The sequence below is a fragment of the Drosophila mauritiana genome, chromosome 3R, assembly GCF_004382145.1.
Source record: "Drosophila mauritiana strain mau12 chromosome 3R, ASM438214v1, whole genome shotgun sequence".
Lineage (NCBI taxonomy): Eukaryota > Metazoa > Arthropoda > Insecta > Diptera > Drosophilidae > Drosophila > Drosophila mauritiana.
Window position 1 is genome coordinate 15,309,852 of NC_046670.1, and position 17,601 is coordinate 15,327,452.

A 17,601-nucleotide genomic window follows, 5' to 3' on the forward strand; every position below is an offset into this window, starting at 1 on the left:
GTGAGGGGGCGCGGGATCATGGGCTAATTGAATTAATAAGATAACGCATAGCAACAAACAAGTCGGTATGCATGTAGGTGGGGCCACCCATGGGATGGGCAGGCTTATGGAGATCGTGGGTAATCTCAATATTGCATTGCCTGACCATGGGTGGAAGGAAGTCCTCGATTAGATTACAATTCACCGGCGACTTATCAAAAGTTATTCATAACAATAATATAAACGAATTGTGTCGAAAGTTATTTATACACATGCACATCGGTAATTTAGAAGCTCTGGAGATTCTTTTAATGGTGCCACTGACCCACAGAAAAAAGTCTACTAATTCGGAATATATGGCGGGCGCACAGTCAAGACTCAGAAACCTGAATAACGGACATCTTTTTAAAAAAATTATGTTTTTTTCAAAATAAATACGTATGTACATATATTAAAGTTTCAAAACTTTATATAATATTTATAATAATTTTGTACTGCAAAGTGAGTTAGTCTGGCTTTCAAATAAATTCCCTTTGTTACTTGCACACATTGGGTTTCCTCCCAATTTATGGGTGAGTAATCTGCAATTTGTAGAAATGTTTAAAGTTCGCGCCAAAATAGGCAAACTTTTGACTGTATAATGCGAGATATATTGCAGTTCCATTGTCACCATGACAATGTAGCGTTCGTTATTAGGCCGGTGCCTTTGAACCAATTAAGGTTGCAGCCAATTGATCGCGTCAAGGTGAAGGTGCTTAGCTGCTGGGAGGAGCAGGAGGAGCTGGTCAAACGTTGGGTGGCAGTAACACGTCCAATCCATTACCAATATGTGGTGGGTGGGGGAGGGGTCTTCCCCATACAACCGTTAATATTTTTATGGAGAGCGCCTAAAAAAACTGCTTAATGTAAGAGCGCCAACGGATTGGCGCCGACATTTCGATACCTTGGCGGCTGTACTTGGCTTTGCATCTGGTAATCCGATGCTCAGCCGATGCCACATCATTAAGTGTTTCAGTTGTGAGACAAACAAAAAGGAAACATGCAAAAGCCGTGCCGCAGAACGAGAGCGAATCAAATGAGAGCGAGAGGGCATTAACTTGCATCTGGCAATGCCGTAGCAGCCACGCGAAAGTATATAAGAGCCGGCACGCCGCAGAGCTTTTCATTCGCTCAGAAAATTTCAACAGTGAACATCTTGTGAAGAACACAGACCAAATACTCCAAAAATGTCTTTTGTTGGCAAGAAGTACAAGCTGGACAAGTCCGAGAACTTCGATGAGTACATGAAGGAGCTGGGTAAGTTGCCAAAACTAATTCGCAGTGCATCAAAAATAGGAAATCAAAGTGCTCGAGAGAGCGAGAGCGGGAGTGGAGGGAGAGAAAAGAAGCCGAAAACACGCCACCGAAAATCGACCGGCCGGCATTTTTCGCACTAGTGTGCAAAAAGTTTCATTGGCAAACGAGAGAGGGGAACAAGTAAATGTCTTCCGGAAAATGTTATATCAATTGAAGATAATGAATGAATTCGACTGTTGAAATAGTTTAGCTACTATTCATAAATGTATCAGGCATAAATTGACACCTCATTGAATCTGCTTATGTGTGCATGTGTGTGTGAGATAAAATCAATAGAGAACAGGACCAGAGAAAGAGATGCACAGCTGCAGCAATAAAAACGTGCTCCAGTTATTCACCTCACCCTCTTTTTCAACTTTACAGTTGCGAATCGGAGGGCAAGCAGTATAAAATTCGTAAAAGCTTATCTGCGGTAGTCATAAACTCAAAAACTAATTAAGTGAGGGGCTTGAACTTTGCTCCCCTTTTTTGAGTCACCTTCGTCTGCTTTCCATGGGACCTAAATCATCATAGTGACATTAGCTTTTGCGACAGGTGCCGTCTATTTGTGTACTAGATTTTGGGAGAAAGTCTCGAAGTGAACTCTGCACTGGACTACAAGCTTTATAGCTGCGATGATCTTTGCCCGGCTGTCAATTTAGACAACAATGAAACACCAGATATAAACTACATATAGGACACAGTCGATTCTCTCACCGAATCAAAGTGCAATTTCTATTGCAATCGTGTTTATACTATATGGTGCCACTAACAGTGATCAATACCATCGGTTCCTGTCTAGACGCGCCAGGCATTTGGTAACTGGAGACGGGCGTCCAGATTTATTTACCAGACCACCAGTTCGTCAGAACTTTTCGCCTACACACTTTGCGGCTTCGGTTTTAGTGGTAGACTTGGTCCGAAAGCCACGTACTTCTCAATTTTCAAGCCCAAACAAATCTAAATCAACCTGCCGTTGGGGCCTCGCCAGCACTTATCAGCTGTCGTATATAAATGCGATAAACTATATGCCTATTTATGTACACTCATATGTAGTATATACAATGTGGCAAAAGGCACGATAATTAGGCGCGATTACGGATTTTGCACTTTGGGCAGCCACCCCTATCATAGACCACGGTTCGTAATTGCAGGCCAGTCTAATCTATTCAAGGTTCTCCTGTCATATACGATGCATATACATCGATCTCTGGTACAGTTGCTGGGTTCCCATGAGTGGGAACTTGGCGACTTATCGCGCCACGCCAGTTGACACTTGACTTGAGGGCACTGGACAAAAGTACAAGCTGGTGGTGGTCCATACATAATTGAACATAATTGATTGGACCTCTTGTTGGTTTGATGTCTGAACAATGTTTTAGATTCGGAATTATACATGTGCCCTATTTGCTGGCACATTCGTTAGGTACCAGTGATTCACACCTTGTTTTTGATTCAATGTTTCATTTGGCGGAACTTCTTCTTTAAAATAAAAATATAAATGCAAAATTACTCATACAGCTACGTGCATGCATATAGCATTTCAGTAATTACCAGTCCCATAAAATTAAGTGACAAACGTCCAGTACTTAAACACGATTGATTGTTCACAATCATTAAGTTATCATTTAATGATGGAATTGCTTTGCTTATCTTTCGATGGCAATTATCAGCACTTCAAAGGTTTACGATTTGGAACGTCAGCGAAATGGATCTTGAACACTTAAGCCAGTAAAAAATATATATACATCTATATTCACATTTCTGCCCTCAAGTAACATAAATGTATGTACATATATATGGGATGCTGCACCGAGATAAGGTGGTGCTTCGCCAGATCTATATTTATATGCATGGAGGGGCTTGCCAATTGATAAGAGCGGAGACGAGGAGCAGGAGGAGACGATCGCCCGCATTGTTCGTTAACCTTGAGCACGACTTTTGACGTTCCAGCGGAGCGGAATCTGCAGGGAACTTCATGGCTCGGCTTTATTATTTTTAATTAAATATGATATGATTTGCATTGTGAGCGCTTTGGGGTCCCCAACTTTGTTGGGCTAATTCAATTATGTGCAGTCTGGCCCATAATTCATCTTTCAGTGCGATCTTTGATTTCCTTACATTCTCGTGCGATGGGACTTCACTAATTTCTTGTATTTCGTTTCCCTTTCCACTTGCAGGCGTCGGTCTGGTGACGCGCAAGATGGGCAACAGCCTGAGCCCCACCGTGGAGGTGACCTTGGAGGGCGATACCTACACCCTGACCACCACCTCCACCTTCAAGACCTCCGCCATCAGCTTCAAGCTGGGCGTTGAGTTCGACGAGGAGACCCTGGACGGTCGCAACGTCAAGAGCATCATCACCCTGGATGGCAACAAGCTGACGCAGGAGCAGAAGGGCGACAAGCCCACCACCATCGTCCGCGAGTTCACCGACAACGAGCTGATCACCGTAAGTGCTTTCTATACCTTGCCGTATATCATCACCCCCACCTAACTGATCCAATGCCTCCCCCACAGACCCTCACCATCGGCAGCGTGAAGTGCGTGCGCGTCTACAAGGCCGTCTAAGAGACTGATCTAAAACTATAATATCCATATGACTACATGCATTGAAACTAACTCAGATAGCCAATATTCTTGTTGACTAACAGTGAACTAAACCAAACCAAATGGAACTGCACGCTCTGCCCAATGTTAATTTATAATCGCACCCGTACACCCGCAGTCGGTGTATGTGGGAATACTCCTCGTACTCGGGGACCAATTTCCGAATGCATTTGAATAAACTATTTCTTGAAGTGCTTTTAAAACATTCGACTTTCCTTTACGCTTCGCTTTTAAGCTTGTTGTTGTTTAGGCTAATGACGAAATGTAAGCTTAGACACAGCAATCAAAATTATCTTAGTTTAAGGTTATAAATTTATATTTTGGCCTTTTTGCAACTATTTCCCAAATTGACGGTTTTGTGAGTATGCAAGTAAAGTGTTTTTTGATCGAAATGGTTTTAGCTACTGTCTAAAAAAGAATTTGTAAGGTGTCCCTTTTGTGAGGCGAACTATTGCCAGATATTATCGCTAAGTATTCCGAAATTGGTAGTGTGTCATCTTTTCAATGGTCACAGTGATCGAGATTACCTAAAATCCACTCACATTTTCAATTGGAGGATATAAACTATAGTTTCAAATTGTGTTGACTGTTAAAAGAAATGCTACCTTTTGGGGTTATAGAAAACCATTAAAACATTTATTCACTTTGGTATCGTTTATTGAAGCTGCACTGTACATGAGAAGAGGCACAAGTCTGAATGGTCTCTCATTTGCATTTAGGCTGAGGATGTTCTGCCCACGCGTTTCCGTTGTGTTTCATTTGCTCTTGTTAATTGGGCATGGAAACACGATGATGCTGGGGCTTTTGCACTGTTCGTTTGAATAGGGTCTGTTGCAAGTGCGTGCCACAAGTGTGGGTGGCATCTGCTGCATTTGGGGGCTGGCGCAGGCGCAGACGTTATCAGCGGGCAGTTGGCAGGATGGCCACACTTTCGCCGTGTTTTCTTTTTGTTAACATTCGTCGTTTGCCGGCGTCGTTAGAACTACGTGTATCCACATGACGCCGAGTTGCGTCAGTCGGTAAATAGTAAACACTTAGTTGTTGGTCAATTGGGCGTTATAAATTAAAAAGCAAAAGCGCCGTTATCGATTTTATTAGTGTAGCACTAAATGCTCTGATAACCTGGATAAAACTATCGCGTGGGTGTGTGTAGGCTACGCGCGCTGTGTGTGTGTGTGCGTGTGTGAACTCATTGTGTAATCGCTGAGGAAAAAAAGTTGGTCTACTTTGCGGCGTACCCAACATCCAAAATTTAAAGTCAAATGTTCTTCTTTCGCGGAGCTTTTCCAGTCCGCCCCAAAAGCTCTGTCCACTTTGTTGTTGCTGGACAAACGGGTTTCCGATTAGAAAGAGAGAGAGAGAAAGAGAGATCTCCACTGCGGTGTCAGCAAAAAACGTTACTTTAGCGCTCATTATTTGCGCTCTCTGCACAGAAAAAAGTGCTCTATAGAATCTATAAAGTAATCGAAACACACACATATAGCTATCAAAATACCTTTATCAATGTTGAAGCAAACTTTAAAAAACTTAATATTCCATTATTAAGATCGAACTGATGTATGTGTATGTTACTCGTTTCGATCGTTTACTAGATGGATCCACGTATCATTTCTTTTCTCTTCAATTTCTGAAAGATTTTCCAAACTTATCAAAATATAAATATTTTACTGTGTACATTACTGAGCGCGGGGAGAGTGGATACCACTGAAGTGCTGTTGTTTACAAAACGCCGACCATTGGAATTACAGTCCGCCCCTGGTGCAGTGAACTATAGAGAATAGAGTGCTCAGTCTATCGATTCTATTTACTGTAAAAAAATATTTTTTTGATATTTTGAAGAATCTACAATTTAAAAACTATTCGGATAGAGTTGTTCGGACTGCTGACTGTTGGATCTCATTATCTAAAGTCCGTTAGGTCCGGGAGTCACTGTATCGCTTTCGCTCGTCGATTGGAAAATGGAATTTTTTCGTAGCCCCGATCAGTTGAGATTCAACCGCTGTCCCCATCGTCACTTCACCTCACCGCTGCCTGGGCATTCCAAAATTATAATTATTTCGGTTTTTTGAATTCTAATGTGAGTAGTAGAGAACAAAATCCGATAGCAAAGCTGCATGAGCAAAAATTAAGCGCAACTTTAGCCAGACGGCAGTGCGCTTTGAGTGTGTGGGTCTGGGCTTAATCAACCGCTTGTGATGTGCGTGTGTGTGTGTGGAAGTCGGTAGAAACTTTCCAGTGCCGACTTATCAGTGGGCATTGTTTATGTTTATCCAGATTTCCAGACCGATACGGAAATTGGCTTAAACAACGGCATAAAATGAATAATTATGAACTTGCAACTGTGTGCGATTATAATTTATGGTCATGCAAAAGTTATGTAATCGCACTGAAACAATATTAATTTGTCAAGTGCAAAGAGCGAACCCAACGAGCCTGCTGATATTGATATAGTACCGCTCCCACTCAAACCGTCCCAGACTATATCACCCGATCTTAAGTAATCACTATTGAGATTTTCGAACATTTGGTTTTTCGCCATGTTTGTGTTAGTTTGTCTACTCTTCGTTCCCAGTTTGTTTTGAACCTTGTCCCCAAGGTGAAATGAATATGTTTAGGGAGAAAAGAGAGTGAATGATACCATAGGAAGTTACCTATGATAATGGCATTGATTACTGCCTTTAAATGGGAGCCAAGTGGAGCCATCTGCTCCTCAAGTGGAATTCTTTTTCCCTCAGAAATTGCATAAGTAATAGAGCAGAACTGCACTTGAGCACACATTTGATACGGAAATTAAGGTCGATATTCGCATAGATACGCCATTCACGATTGTACGTCATAGATATAGTTTAATTGTTTAAATAAATGATAAGCAATATTTCAGATAGCAGTATCTATGAAGAACAAATGTCATATTTTCATACAAGTGTTGGGGAATATTTTGAAAACCGCTGCACCCACACAAAACGAGTCTATTTTGATCCGTCCACAACAATAGTATATAAATAACTTTCAATCGGACAGATATCAGCTGGAATTCACTCAGTACAGTAAATGCATTCTACTATTCTCTTTCAGCTAATTCCCCACCTAACACCCAGTCAGAATGGATCGCTCCGCCTTCGCGTCGCTTGTCAGCCCGTACCGCCGGCGTCCGTGGATGACGGAGCACGGAGCGGCGGCTGCGGACAGCGGCCAGGTGGGCCTCAAGGGCATCGTCGCCGGCGGCATTACGGGCGGCATCGAGATCTGCATCACCTATCCCACCGAGTATGTGAAGACACAGCTGCAGCTGGACGAGAAGGGAGCGGCCAAGAAGTACAACGGCATCTTCGATTGCGTCAAGAAGACGGTGGGAGAGCGTGGATTCCTGGGTCTCTATCGTGGTCTCAGTGTGCTCGTCTACGGCAGCATTCCCAAGTCAGCGGCGAGGTAAGTTATATAACTTTTGGTTATAGTTCAAGTTTTGCTGATTAAGGAATAACTTTCAGATTCGGTGCTTTTGAATTTCTAAAATCGAACTCCGTAGACTCCCGAGGACAACTGAGCAACTCCGGAAAGTTGCTTTGCGGCTTGGGCGCTGGCGTTTGTGAGGCCATCGTGGCAGTGACCCCGATGGAGACCATTAAGGTGAAGTTCATCAACGATCAGCGCAGCGCCAATCCCAAGTTCAAGGGATTCGCCCACGGCGTGGGCCAGATCATCAAGTCGGAGGGCATCTCTGGTATCTACAAGGGCCTAACGCCCACCATTCTGAAACAGGGCTCCAACCAGGCCATTCGCTTCTTCGTACTGGAGTCACTTAAGGATTTGTACAAGGGAGACGATCTCACGAAGCCAGTGCCCAAGTTGGTGGTGGGAGTGTTTGGAGCTATAGCCGGAGCAGCCTCTGTGTTCGGCAACACGCCGCTGGATGTGGTCAAGACGAGGATGCAGGGCCTGGAAGCAGCGAAATACAAGAACACTGCCCATTGTGCGTTGGAGATCTTGAAGAACGAAGGTCCCGCCGCCTTCTACAAGGGCACCGTGCCAAGATTAGGTCGTGTGTGCCTGGATGTGGCCATCACCTTCATGATCTACGACTCCTTCATGGATCTGTTCAACAAGGTGTGGGTGTAACACGGCGGGCGGTTCGGCGACTTAGTTACTTAGTTCATCCTTCTACCCCAAAAAACCCACTCGTGCATTTTCCTCTGTTCCCATTGTTCCCTAGTCGGCTGTTGCAATAGTTTCTAGTTTTGTGACATATTCCAAGAAAGCATTTTATATACACTCTATACCCGCAATGGGTAAGTGGCTATAGAAATTATACAGCTTGTTTTAAAAATTGAATTAAATCTGAAGAGTCTATTTGAAATTCCAATATAAGTCATAACTAGACTGGATGAAATAGGTAAGGCTTTTTGGATTATTTAGTTCGCATGAAAACGTGATTATTTTAATTGGTACTATATAATAGTAAACAGTTTTCTAAGTAAATCTCTAGAGATAGATTAGGCTACGCAAAGGAGTAATCTTCAGATTAGATCTTTCACCAAGAAAGGGAAATGGGTAAGTTTTGGCAGTTAAGATTACTTCTAGGAGTTTAATGACAGATTGGCAGAGACTTATCTACGTAATTCACTATTAAGCACCAAGGAGGGGAAACATATTGCCTTACAGTCAGACATCTGGCAGACATCTGCTATCTTTAATGGCAACTAACAACGGATAGATTGCTTGCACCATAAATAAGGACAGATTACTCTAGTCTAAGGCATTTTAGCGCACCACATTCAGCGGAATGGATGCGTTTTTGCTGCTGACGATACGTCCCAGCATCTCGTCAAGTGGCGCACCCAGTTCCTGCCAAATGCACTTGCCGATCAGCGAGATTTCCTCCAGTGGCGGTCGGAAAGCAACCAGCAGATTAAGGCATATTCCATCAGTGTTCTCCTGCTCCGAAGCTGAGTGCTCCACGCTAAGTAAGCCATGTGGTCGATGCTGTGGAAGTTCCGCGCCAAAAATCTCAATCATGAACTTCCGCAGCGTAGAGTGCAGGCTGCGATTCGGATGCAGTTCCACCGTGGGAAAGTGATGGGCGTTCTTTTCACTGACCAGGATGTTCAGAGAGTTGTGTGCTCGCTTCCTGGCTACAGCCAGAACCCGCAGATAGTTTCGTTTGTGGGCGAAACGTGTGGGCAGTATGGTCCCATGCCAGGGTGAAGGGCTAATTGCAATCTTTTGCCCCTGATGATACGCCCTACCAATCTCTATTATACTGAGTATGTCGTTGGCTCGGAGTGGTACTTCCTTTGGATTACGCACCCATCTCGCCTGAATCGATTCGGCGTCTGCATCCGCAGGAGTTTTGAGTCGTCCGCCTGTGATGCGTCCAGTGAGCACGAAGCGGAACCAAGAGCCACCGGCGGCCTCCACCGCTAATAGAGTGGTCAGCTCGGCATTTAGACCAGTCTCTTCGAAAACTTCCCGGGCGGCTGCCTCCGTGATGGATTCGCCCCTTTCCATGCGACCGGCGGGTAAGTACCACTTGCCTGGTCAATAGAGTGCAACGTTGGATGGTTCTTGATTTGTGGTTTTGGACATTCGGAATTTCCTACTCACCGGCACAGCTTTGCTTGGCCTCCTCGATCATCAGCAGCTCGTCGTGCTCGTTGATCAACACACAGGCCACAATATAGGTGACTGTCTGGCCCAGAATGGGCACAAAATCGGATGCGGATGAGGGCTGTACCCCCTGGGCCTCAGCGGTGGCATTCTGTTCCTTTAGAGAAAAGTCACACAGTTCCGTGGTGATGTCGCCCAGATCTTTTGAGTCCAAAATGCGACGCACTTTCTCCACAATCGAAGCCATCCTGTTTTGCTAAATGATCCACTTAAGACGTTAGAAATTCAAAGCACAACTGGTATCTTCTGAAACTCACTTTTAGCGCTGAATTTCAAGGCGGCTGACTCAGTTCGCTAAACATGCTACGCCCAATCGGAATCTCTGCATATATCTCTCCGGTTCTATATATGCAAATTTCGAATTCTTTGGAGTGCTCTGTGCTCTGCAAACGCAAACAGTTTAAGCAATCGTGGCGAACTCGAGAACGGGCGGTATGTGACTGACTGCGGCTATAATGCCCAATAAAGTGGCCAAGACGATGGCAATCAACTTTTCGTTGTTGTTGCAGCTCGGCGCTTGTTGTCGCTACACAGGTGGTGGCTGGTGCTGTGGCCTCTATTTCTCGCTATTTCTCTCTATTTCTCTGTATTGATATCGAAATGGATGTCAAATAAGCCGCTCGACGGGTTTTCTTCGGGAGAAAGTGCATCGGAATGTGTCTCCGTCTCCGTCTGCGCCAGCTGTTCGCTATTCTTCTCTTCGCGGTACTTAACAGCTCCGCTTATCGATGGGTCATTAGTTAGTGCACACTTATTTATTGCAATGCCATTTATGGCCTAATTGATTTACAAGTGCGGGACAAGAATAGGTAATTTTGTTAGTAAATAGAGGGCAGAGTGGCCACTACGTTCTTGACGTAGCGTCTGGCAACGCTGCGGGTTTGTTTACTTTGATAAGGCCCACTCTACACTAGTTTCGAACTATTGCAGTTGGGAATATATTTCGACTATATATTTTAATGGAACAATATACAAAGAAATGATTGATTTTCAGGAATATTACCTAATCTTTTTCGTATTAATTATTATCAATCGATTGCACACAGCACAGGACTTTAGTATAAAATACTATGTATTTGCTCATCTGGTATTAAATGCCCAGCCTGGTCCCACTGCGAAAATTTAAAACCCCAACGACCGTTATAGAAAATTCATTAATCACAAAATCGCTAAACTTGTTTGCTCAGCCTGTTGTTGAACACTCGCGATACGATGATGATAATGTACATGTTATATGCTAATTTCAACGACGACATGCATCATTCAACTGCGCTGCGAGTTTAGCCGGCAAACAGCAAACAGGCGTTGCGCCATAGATTAATATTAAAGCGCATCGTTTATAAATATCCCCATCCGACATATGGACATTTGTGTGTGCGTTTGTGAGCAGGAAGCCTCGCTGATTGCCAGCAATAAAATTTGAATGCGGAAATTTCATTGTTTACCCAAATCGATCATCATTAAAAGCATTGCTGTTGCCATTCCCGGTTTGCCCCATTGCAAAAGTGCCAATTGCCCCGAATCCATGGCGTATACTTAACGTGGGCGGTGGATGTACGGAGGATGGGGGTGGTATGGTATTTGGGGCGGGGAAACTCGACCCGGGGAAGGTGGATGAGGTGGCTCGACTTGTCGTAATGGGCCTGCAAACTCGGATGCCTCGGTAGGTAATTCAATTTTGTGCAAATGCTTGATTTGCCATTTATCTGCGAGACCTAATACTGCTTCTTCAGTTTTGCCTACACACAGCAAAAATGTTCCCACGCAAATGTTATGCATTGTTAATGCCACGCCTTTGGGAATAGCACTAGTAGATGGTGTTTAAATTAATTAGCAGACAGTTAAATAATTCGTGCGAGTGAGCAGTTCCCAGTTTTCTTTAGGCCTTTGAAGTTTGTGTTCTTATAGCAATATTATAAGCATTTGGATTTGCTAATGACTAAGTTTTTCTCGCCGTGCTTTTCCATTTCAGCGTTCACTTGGTCGTAGGCCTACTTCATCTGCTCCAAATCTTGCCATCGGCGGCTCCTCTTCGGCCACAGTTCACATAAGACTTTTGTCATTATATTGTTAATTTGTTTTAGTTGTTTTTTAATTTCCTTGGAGAGTCGCAACCTCGTTGAGACTAACAACATGCGTGCGAAGGACTCGCATGTAGTGGTGCTCTTGTTAGGATTGTGGGATGATGAGTGGGTGGCCGGGTGGTTGGGTTGTTTTGGGTGCGAATGAGGATGCGGATGTGGATTTGGATTTGTGTGGGTGTGCTAATGTACTGTGAGTGGATCTCTGGTAATAACGGCTAAAGTAAAATGCTGATAAAGTGGCGAATGTTTCGGAATGTGCGAGTGTGTTTGTGCGAGCGAGGATTCTGCTGCGTGGCTGCGATGACAGGCAAAAGCGAACACAAAACGTTCATTTCCCACATGCACCATTATTCGTTGAAACCCGTAAATTTCACCGAAAACGAACAGCAGCAGTAGTCGCAGCAGCATCAAACAGCAGCAGCAGAAGTAGAAGCAGAAACAGCAGCAACGTGGCAGCACCAATCCAAGGAGCTGCTTAACACGAGAATAATGTTTAAAATGTTTATTATGTGTGCAAGTGACGCGAGCTCCTTTCCCGCTCCTTGGCATCTTTCCCCCTTTTGGATGACAGGCCCAACCGACAGGCCGATACGCACACATAACTCTACACTGACAGAAAAGATGAGTGAAGGATTAGAAGTTTGACATTTCAAAAGGAGCAACGTGCACATTCAAGTACAATCAAGCCTTAAGCTGTAATTAATACTGCAAAGAAACTTGTTACACTATAGTAAGTCAATAATGACTTAACTTTAAATATAAAAAACAAATATTTCGTTAATTTCCTTATAATTAAGGATGAGTATCAAAGTCCAGTTAAACTATTAGTATAGCGAATTATGTGGACTTTATTGAACACTATACCATGTCGTCAACAAATTTCAAGGCCTGCTGCAGATCATGACATAAAACCAAAATTTTGTAATGAGCATATTATGCTGGAAACCACTTTGCAAATTCATAAGCCCTTTATTTCAAACATTCTGCTGGCCCGACGTAAAATCCTTAATCATGCGAACATGAAATCAAATCCTGACTGCGTGTAACCGCTTTGCGTACGAAATACTGGGTGTTTTGTCTCTCTGTGCGCAGTCATATGTGTGCGTGTGCGTGTGTGAGTGAGTGTGCGTATGTATTTACATGTGGCAATGTTGATTTTCGTTGTGCCAGCGCCGGATGCGAAACAAGTAGTCCAAATAACCCGCAATAAGCTTTTGTCACGATTAACAAGGCTTACGCAAATGTGTGTCTCTGTGGTGGCAATGTGACTGCTTCCTCCTCTCACTCGAATTCCGGGCAACCGCCGCCCTTCCCCCCTTCAAAACCCCTTTCCACACCACTGTTTCCAGCATAATTACATGCACGCCATGCTCGCCTCGGTGTGTGTGTGTGTGTGCGTGGGAGTGGGTGCGTGTGTGTGAGCCATATTTTAGATTAATGACGGCGTCGACTCGAATTAGGCAAATGAAGAAATCGACATCGACATGCGGTTGGTTGATGAGAAGTTGAACCTGCCACCTCTTTTGGCCAGGCTTATCGTGAAAATCATAAACCTTATCGAAAATGCGGAATTACCGAACATCTGTAGGATAATTACATATTTTTTATTAGCGGTACAAACTCAGCATTCTTATAGCATTGCTGTGTTATTTGTTTTTAGATTTTGCCACACTAGAGCGGTCGATCAAACGGATAATTGCGTTGAAGACCAGGTCGGAGGCCGTTTTGCGATTGCCCTTGACGAACATGTCCTCCAGATGATCGTAGAAGGACATGAGGCGGCGAAACAGACGATCATTGGGCTCCAGCTGCAGTACCTCCTCGTCCTCATGGTAATTGACATCAATCTGGAATGCCTTCTCGTTGAAAATGGTCTGCGGCTCCGTCTCCCAACTCATCAACTTGATCAAGTGGTTGAGCATTGGGAATGTGTACTTCTTTTTGGTAAGGTACTTCTCCATCTCAGTTGCGAATTGCTCATGCAACTCCATGGATTTTGGTTGCTCTGCTGGAGCAGCAACAGGGATACTATTAGCTTCCTTCTCTATTTGCTTCATCTGCGACACCTCGTGCAGCAGACGATAGTCATCGATAAGGGAGTTCCTATCCAGATTCACGGACGCCAGCTCCTCGTCGGTCAACTGATCGATATTGTAGAGACTCGACAGCTCGTCATTATTTAGTTTGCAAATGCCGGCAAACTTTAATTTACGCGAATTCGGATCGGAATTTGTATTATTCTGCTGCTCGGCCATTTTAGTGATATGATATACTGTAGTGTCTTAAAAGATTTTATTTAATTTTTCTTTTTTTTCAGCTCCGACTTTGTCAAGTGCGAGTGCTACTAATTTGTGGCTGATGTGTGAGTTCAAAGTCAGAGGCTACTGAGACGTATTATTTGAGTGTGAAAGTAAAACTTAGGCTGACTAGATTTGAATATATGAAAAGCGTATAGCTGGGGAGGATCTTGGCTTGGGAATTAGGAAACTCCTGAAACTGGGCCCCATCCTGTGCGGTTTTCGCAGCACTTCCGCAACAAATTTGCCACAACAATAAGTGCATATCATTATGCTGATTTAAGTGGGCACCCCACACCCACACCCTTACCCACACCCACATATACCCATCCATAGCGAGTTATTGCCCGAGCACCTGACCTCACCAACACAGCGAAAGGAGGAGCTCAGCCCCCGAAAATCGCGCCCCCAAATGTGTGCTACACAGGAATCGCGGGTCTGGAGCAACGAGTTCTGGGCAACGGCGTGCATGCAAGTGGGTACATAAATCTTTGTTTAAAGACACATGCACAATGTAAGTTAAATTGGCAATAACGTGCTTTCTTTTATACGCCAAGCTCACAGCAACACATACTTACACACAGGTGCGGTCAACCAAATAGCAATCGCAACTTTCGTCGCTTTAACTTTCCTAATTGAAAGTCGAAAACGTTGAAGTGGCTATCGAATCTATAGATGCTCATACTTGTGGTTCTATACCTAAAAGTTGCTCTTTCAAGACACAGATTGTTGGGAAATAGTCTTAGTAACTACATAGAAACTTAATTAAATCTGTTTATCAACCGCAATAAATTTATACTCGAAGCGAGTGCAAAAGTGAAATATATTGTCAAAACTTGCCAAGAAATTTGCCTCGAAATTTAGTTGCCTAGTTTCTAAGCAGCGTTTGCCGTGCCACATTATTATGGTGCATAAGAAAACATAATTAATTATTTATGTTTATATTACCCAGCCCCAAAACCCTTAAGTGCGCGCGCCAGTGGTGAGATAATAAAATGTTCATTTGCAGCGCTATTATATTTTTTCCCAAAACTGTAGCACACACACCAACACACACACACACACACTGCTACACTCACCGACATGCATATATATGCAGATGTAGATGTGGCCGTATACATAACGGTAACGGAACCTTGTTTGCAAGGAAGTAACAACTTGTTTTCACCCCGTAGTTGGTGGGTATTCGTCGCGGACGAAGTGGGCGGCGCTAACGTATCCTATGCCCCCGCCCACTCTGCTTTTTGTTGCTGTTATGCTTTAATTATGCCCTTGTCAAAAGGTGGGTCTGGGTCTCCGGCCCGGCGTGACCGTAACTCCAGCTCCCCCCCCATCTACTCCAGCTCGATCCCCTTGCGTCGGCTTTGTTCGAGCGGATATAAATTTGCTATATGGCAGCGTGTGCGAAGGTTGTCCCATAAAATTCGGGAACACACATCATCGATTCCAAATACGAGGAAAACCTGCAGCATCATCAATGCAGAATGGCGCGCTCCTCTTCTCATCCTTTTGAGAACCGATTTTCCTTCCAACATAGCTTTCATATTTCCATTGCCCCCCATTGCTCCCCCTAGAAAAAAGAGAAGAAAAACGGAAAAAGTAAATATAAAAAAAAAACAAACTAAAAACCAACAAAAAAGAAAGTTCCTCTCGCTCGCCACTTGAGCTGCCATTAAAGTCGCTTTTGGCCGAGCGAAAACGGAAACACGATTTTCAGCTTTTCCAAGGCGACATGCAATCAGCGGTCGCAACTTGCTGTTGCATCCACTTGCTACTGCCAACCGAAAGTTTTGACTTTTAGATGGCCAGTAATCAGGCATCCCTCCGCACTCTTGGCCAAAAGTCAAATACGAATTCATTTGAATGTGATTGTTTCAATTATCCAAACAGGATTATCATGGCCAGCAAAAGTATAAAGATCGTGCTTTGTAAGCATGCTGTAAGCATGAACTTAAGTAAATAACCACTTGGAATCTCTTTTTTAATTCCGATTTCATTAAAGAGATAAGTAAACTTTACTCTCCATTTCGCATTTGATATTTATCCAAAGCTTTTTAATAAACCAATTTGCTGAACACATTTTTTAAATCTTTTAAAGTGCCTTAAAGATACACCCATCATATGGCAGAGAGCGTGGAAAATGCCCAAAAATCCAAATGAGCAGGGACACATGGAGGGATTTGAGTCAAAGTAGCTTGTAAGCTGATAAAAACAATTTACAAGGTACTTTTGCTGCGCACTGGAAATATGTAAGGACTGTCTTTTATTCTGGCTGTCACACCTAAGTGGTTTATAAGCGAACTTTTTTTGTATAAACCATTTTGGTAATTGTGAAACTTCAATGGCACAAGCAAACAAAAAAAAAAACGTCGCGCCAAAGTTAATCCCTAAAAACAAGACCTCGTTTGCCTGTAATTCAAGTGGAGACTCGAAATTAATGAATCAACCCCCTTGCTTGCATGATGAACGACATCTATATTTAAATACGATATGCTACCCGTTTTGTCTTTCGCTGCCATGCCCCGCAATCTTATCGGGCCAAGCGAGTGCTTATCTCATTAAATGCCAGGAGACGTCATTGAATCATTTTACAAATGGCTGAGTACATGTCGCATATGGACAGGGGCACTATGTGCCTCTATACACGACTATATAGCCTAGGACTAGCACACACACACACACACGCACACATAGACACGGGGGCACACGCACACAGCGCAATTGCTGACAAATGAGATAATTTACACGCTGAAATGAAGCCCATAAAGGCTCATTTAAAATTCAGCGGCGTCTGGGGCATAATTTTTTTTCGCTGCTTTGCTTTTCTTTGGCCCTTTTTCCATTTCCACATTTCCACCGCCGCCGTCGCCGCACTCCACCGATCCTTCCGCGACTTAACTTTTTCCGTTGTGTTTTGTGTTTAATGGTTCCTTGCCATGACATACGTGGCTGGATATTAAAAGTGGATGGATGGGTGGTAGTGGGGGGCAGGAGGAGCTCGGCAGCTCGGCAGCTCGGCAAATAGCTCTGGGCCCCCAAAAAGCAAGAGAAGAGACAGCGACGAGAGGCAGAATCTTTATTAGCATACGGCATAAAAATGTTTATTAAAGATGGAAGGACAGCGAGGCAAGGCTCGGCTGAACGGAAAAGCGGAAACGGACAGGCAAATGAAAACTTTCCCCCGCCGATTGTAAGAATCACAATTTAGTTTTCCTTTTTCCGGTTTGTACGCGCCACGCCGACCGGCTTATTGTAAATCGAATTGAAGTTTTTTTTCTTTTTTGATTAAGCTCCGAAATAACTGGAGGGCGTTATGGCCCCTCCCGGCCACGCCCACTTTAAGCTGCGGGCAAGTTTTGTCATTTGTTGTTTGTATGTCTGTGTGTGTGTTATTTTTTTATGATGTTCAACTTAATTGTATACAAATGACCTTAGGTCATATCACCATTTATATCCGTCAATCCCTTTTTGGTATAAGTTTTATATTTGGCTGTTTTCGTTTTATTCGCCTAGATTCGTCCGAGAGTCCTTAGTCCTTCGTCCTTCGTCCTTCGTTTGTCTCTGTTGCTTTTAAGGGCATTTTTATGTTCGCTGGAAGCGGCAACTAACAGCCGAACGAGTCCTGAGCTGTC

The 17,601-nt window shown here is 43.7% G+C and overlaps 4 protein-coding genes across 4 annotated transcripts; 2 read left to right on the top strand and 2 right to left on the bottom strand.

Annotated features, from left to right (window-relative positions):
• Positions 1 to 1,131: 1,131 nt before the first annotated feature.
• Positions 1,132 to 4,127, top strand: LOC117142853 (fatty acid-binding protein, muscle). Its single transcript, XM_033307093.1, has 3 exons — positions 1,132 to 1,275; positions 3,495 to 3,766; positions 3,835 to 4,127. The coding sequence occupies exons 1-3, from the start codon at positions 1,206 to 1,208 to the stop codon at positions 3,883 to 3,885; spliced, it is 393 nt and encodes a 130-aa protein (XP_033162984.1). The 5' UTR covers positions 1,132 to 1,205; the 3' UTR covers positions 3,886 to 4,127.
• A 1,766-nt stretch (positions 4,128 to 5,893) lies between these two features.
• LOC117142852 (putative tricarboxylate transport protein, mitochondrial) lies at positions 5,894 to 8,253 on the top strand. The gene is made up of 3 exons (XM_033307092.1): positions 5,894 to 6,001; positions 7,000 to 7,353; positions 7,413 to 8,253. The coding sequence occupies exons 2-3, from the start codon at positions 7,028 to 7,030 to the stop codon at positions 8,038 to 8,040; spliced, it is 954 nt and encodes a 317-aa protein (XP_033162983.1). The 5' UTR covers positions 5,894 to 6,001; positions 7,000 to 7,027; the 3' UTR covers positions 8,041 to 8,253.
• On the bottom strand, positions 8,157 to 10,435 carry LOC117142851 (8-oxo-dGDP phosphatase NUDT18). Its single transcript, XM_033307091.1, has 3 exons — positions 9,846 to 10,435; positions 9,526 to 9,784; positions 8,157 to 9,455 (listed from the first exon to the last, which is right to left on the bottom strand). The coding sequence occupies exons 2-3, from the start codon at positions 9,773 to 9,775 to the stop codon at positions 8,683 to 8,685; spliced, it is 1,023 nt and encodes a 340-aa protein (XP_033162982.1). The 5' UTR covers positions 9,776 to 9,784; positions 9,846 to 10,435; the 3' UTR covers positions 8,157 to 8,682.
• A 2,820-nt stretch (positions 10,436 to 13,255) lies between these two features.
• On the bottom strand, positions 13,256 to 13,970 carry LOC117143808. The gene has a single exon (XM_033308653.1). The coding sequence runs from the start codon at positions 13,925 to 13,927 to the stop codon at positions 13,319 to 13,321; it is 609 nt and encodes a 202-aa protein (XP_033164544.1). The 5' UTR covers positions 13,928 to 13,970; the 3' UTR covers positions 13,256 to 13,318.
• Between the last annotated feature and the right edge of the window lie 3,631 nt (positions 13,971 to 17,601).

Coding starts and splice junctions, on each gene's coding strand:
- LOC117142853 (XM_033307093.1), top strand. CDS start 1,206: ATGTCTTTTGTTGGCAAGAAGTACAAGCTGGACAAGTCCGAGAACTTC. Junction 1,276..3,494: donor TGAGTACATGAAGGAGCTGG/GTAAGTTGCCAA, acceptor TTCCACTTGCAG/GCGTCGGTCTGGTGACGCGC. Junction 3,767..3,834: donor CCGACAACGAGCTGATCACC/GTAAGTGCTTTC, acceptor CCTCCCCCACAG/ACCCTCACCATCGGCAGCGT.
- LOC117142852 (XM_033307092.1), top strand. CDS start 7,028: ATGGATCGCTCCGCCTTCGCGTCGCTTGTCAGCCCGTACCGCCGGCGT. Junction 7,354..7,412: donor ATTCCCAAGTCAGCGGCGAG/GTAAGTTATATA, acceptor AATAACTTTCAG/ATTCGGTGCTTTTGAATTTC.
- LOC117142851 (XM_033307091.1), bottom strand. CDS start 9,775: ATGGCTTCGATTGTGGAGAAAGTGCGTCGCATTTTGGACTCAAAAGAT. Junction 9,456..9,525: donor GGCCAAGCAAAGCTGTGCCG/GTGAGTAGGAAA, acceptor TCTATTGACCAG/GCAAGTGGTACTTACCCGCC.
- LOC117143808 (XM_033308653.1), bottom strand. CDS start 13,927: ATGGCCGAGCAGCAGAATAATACAAATTCCGATCCGAATTCGCGTAAA.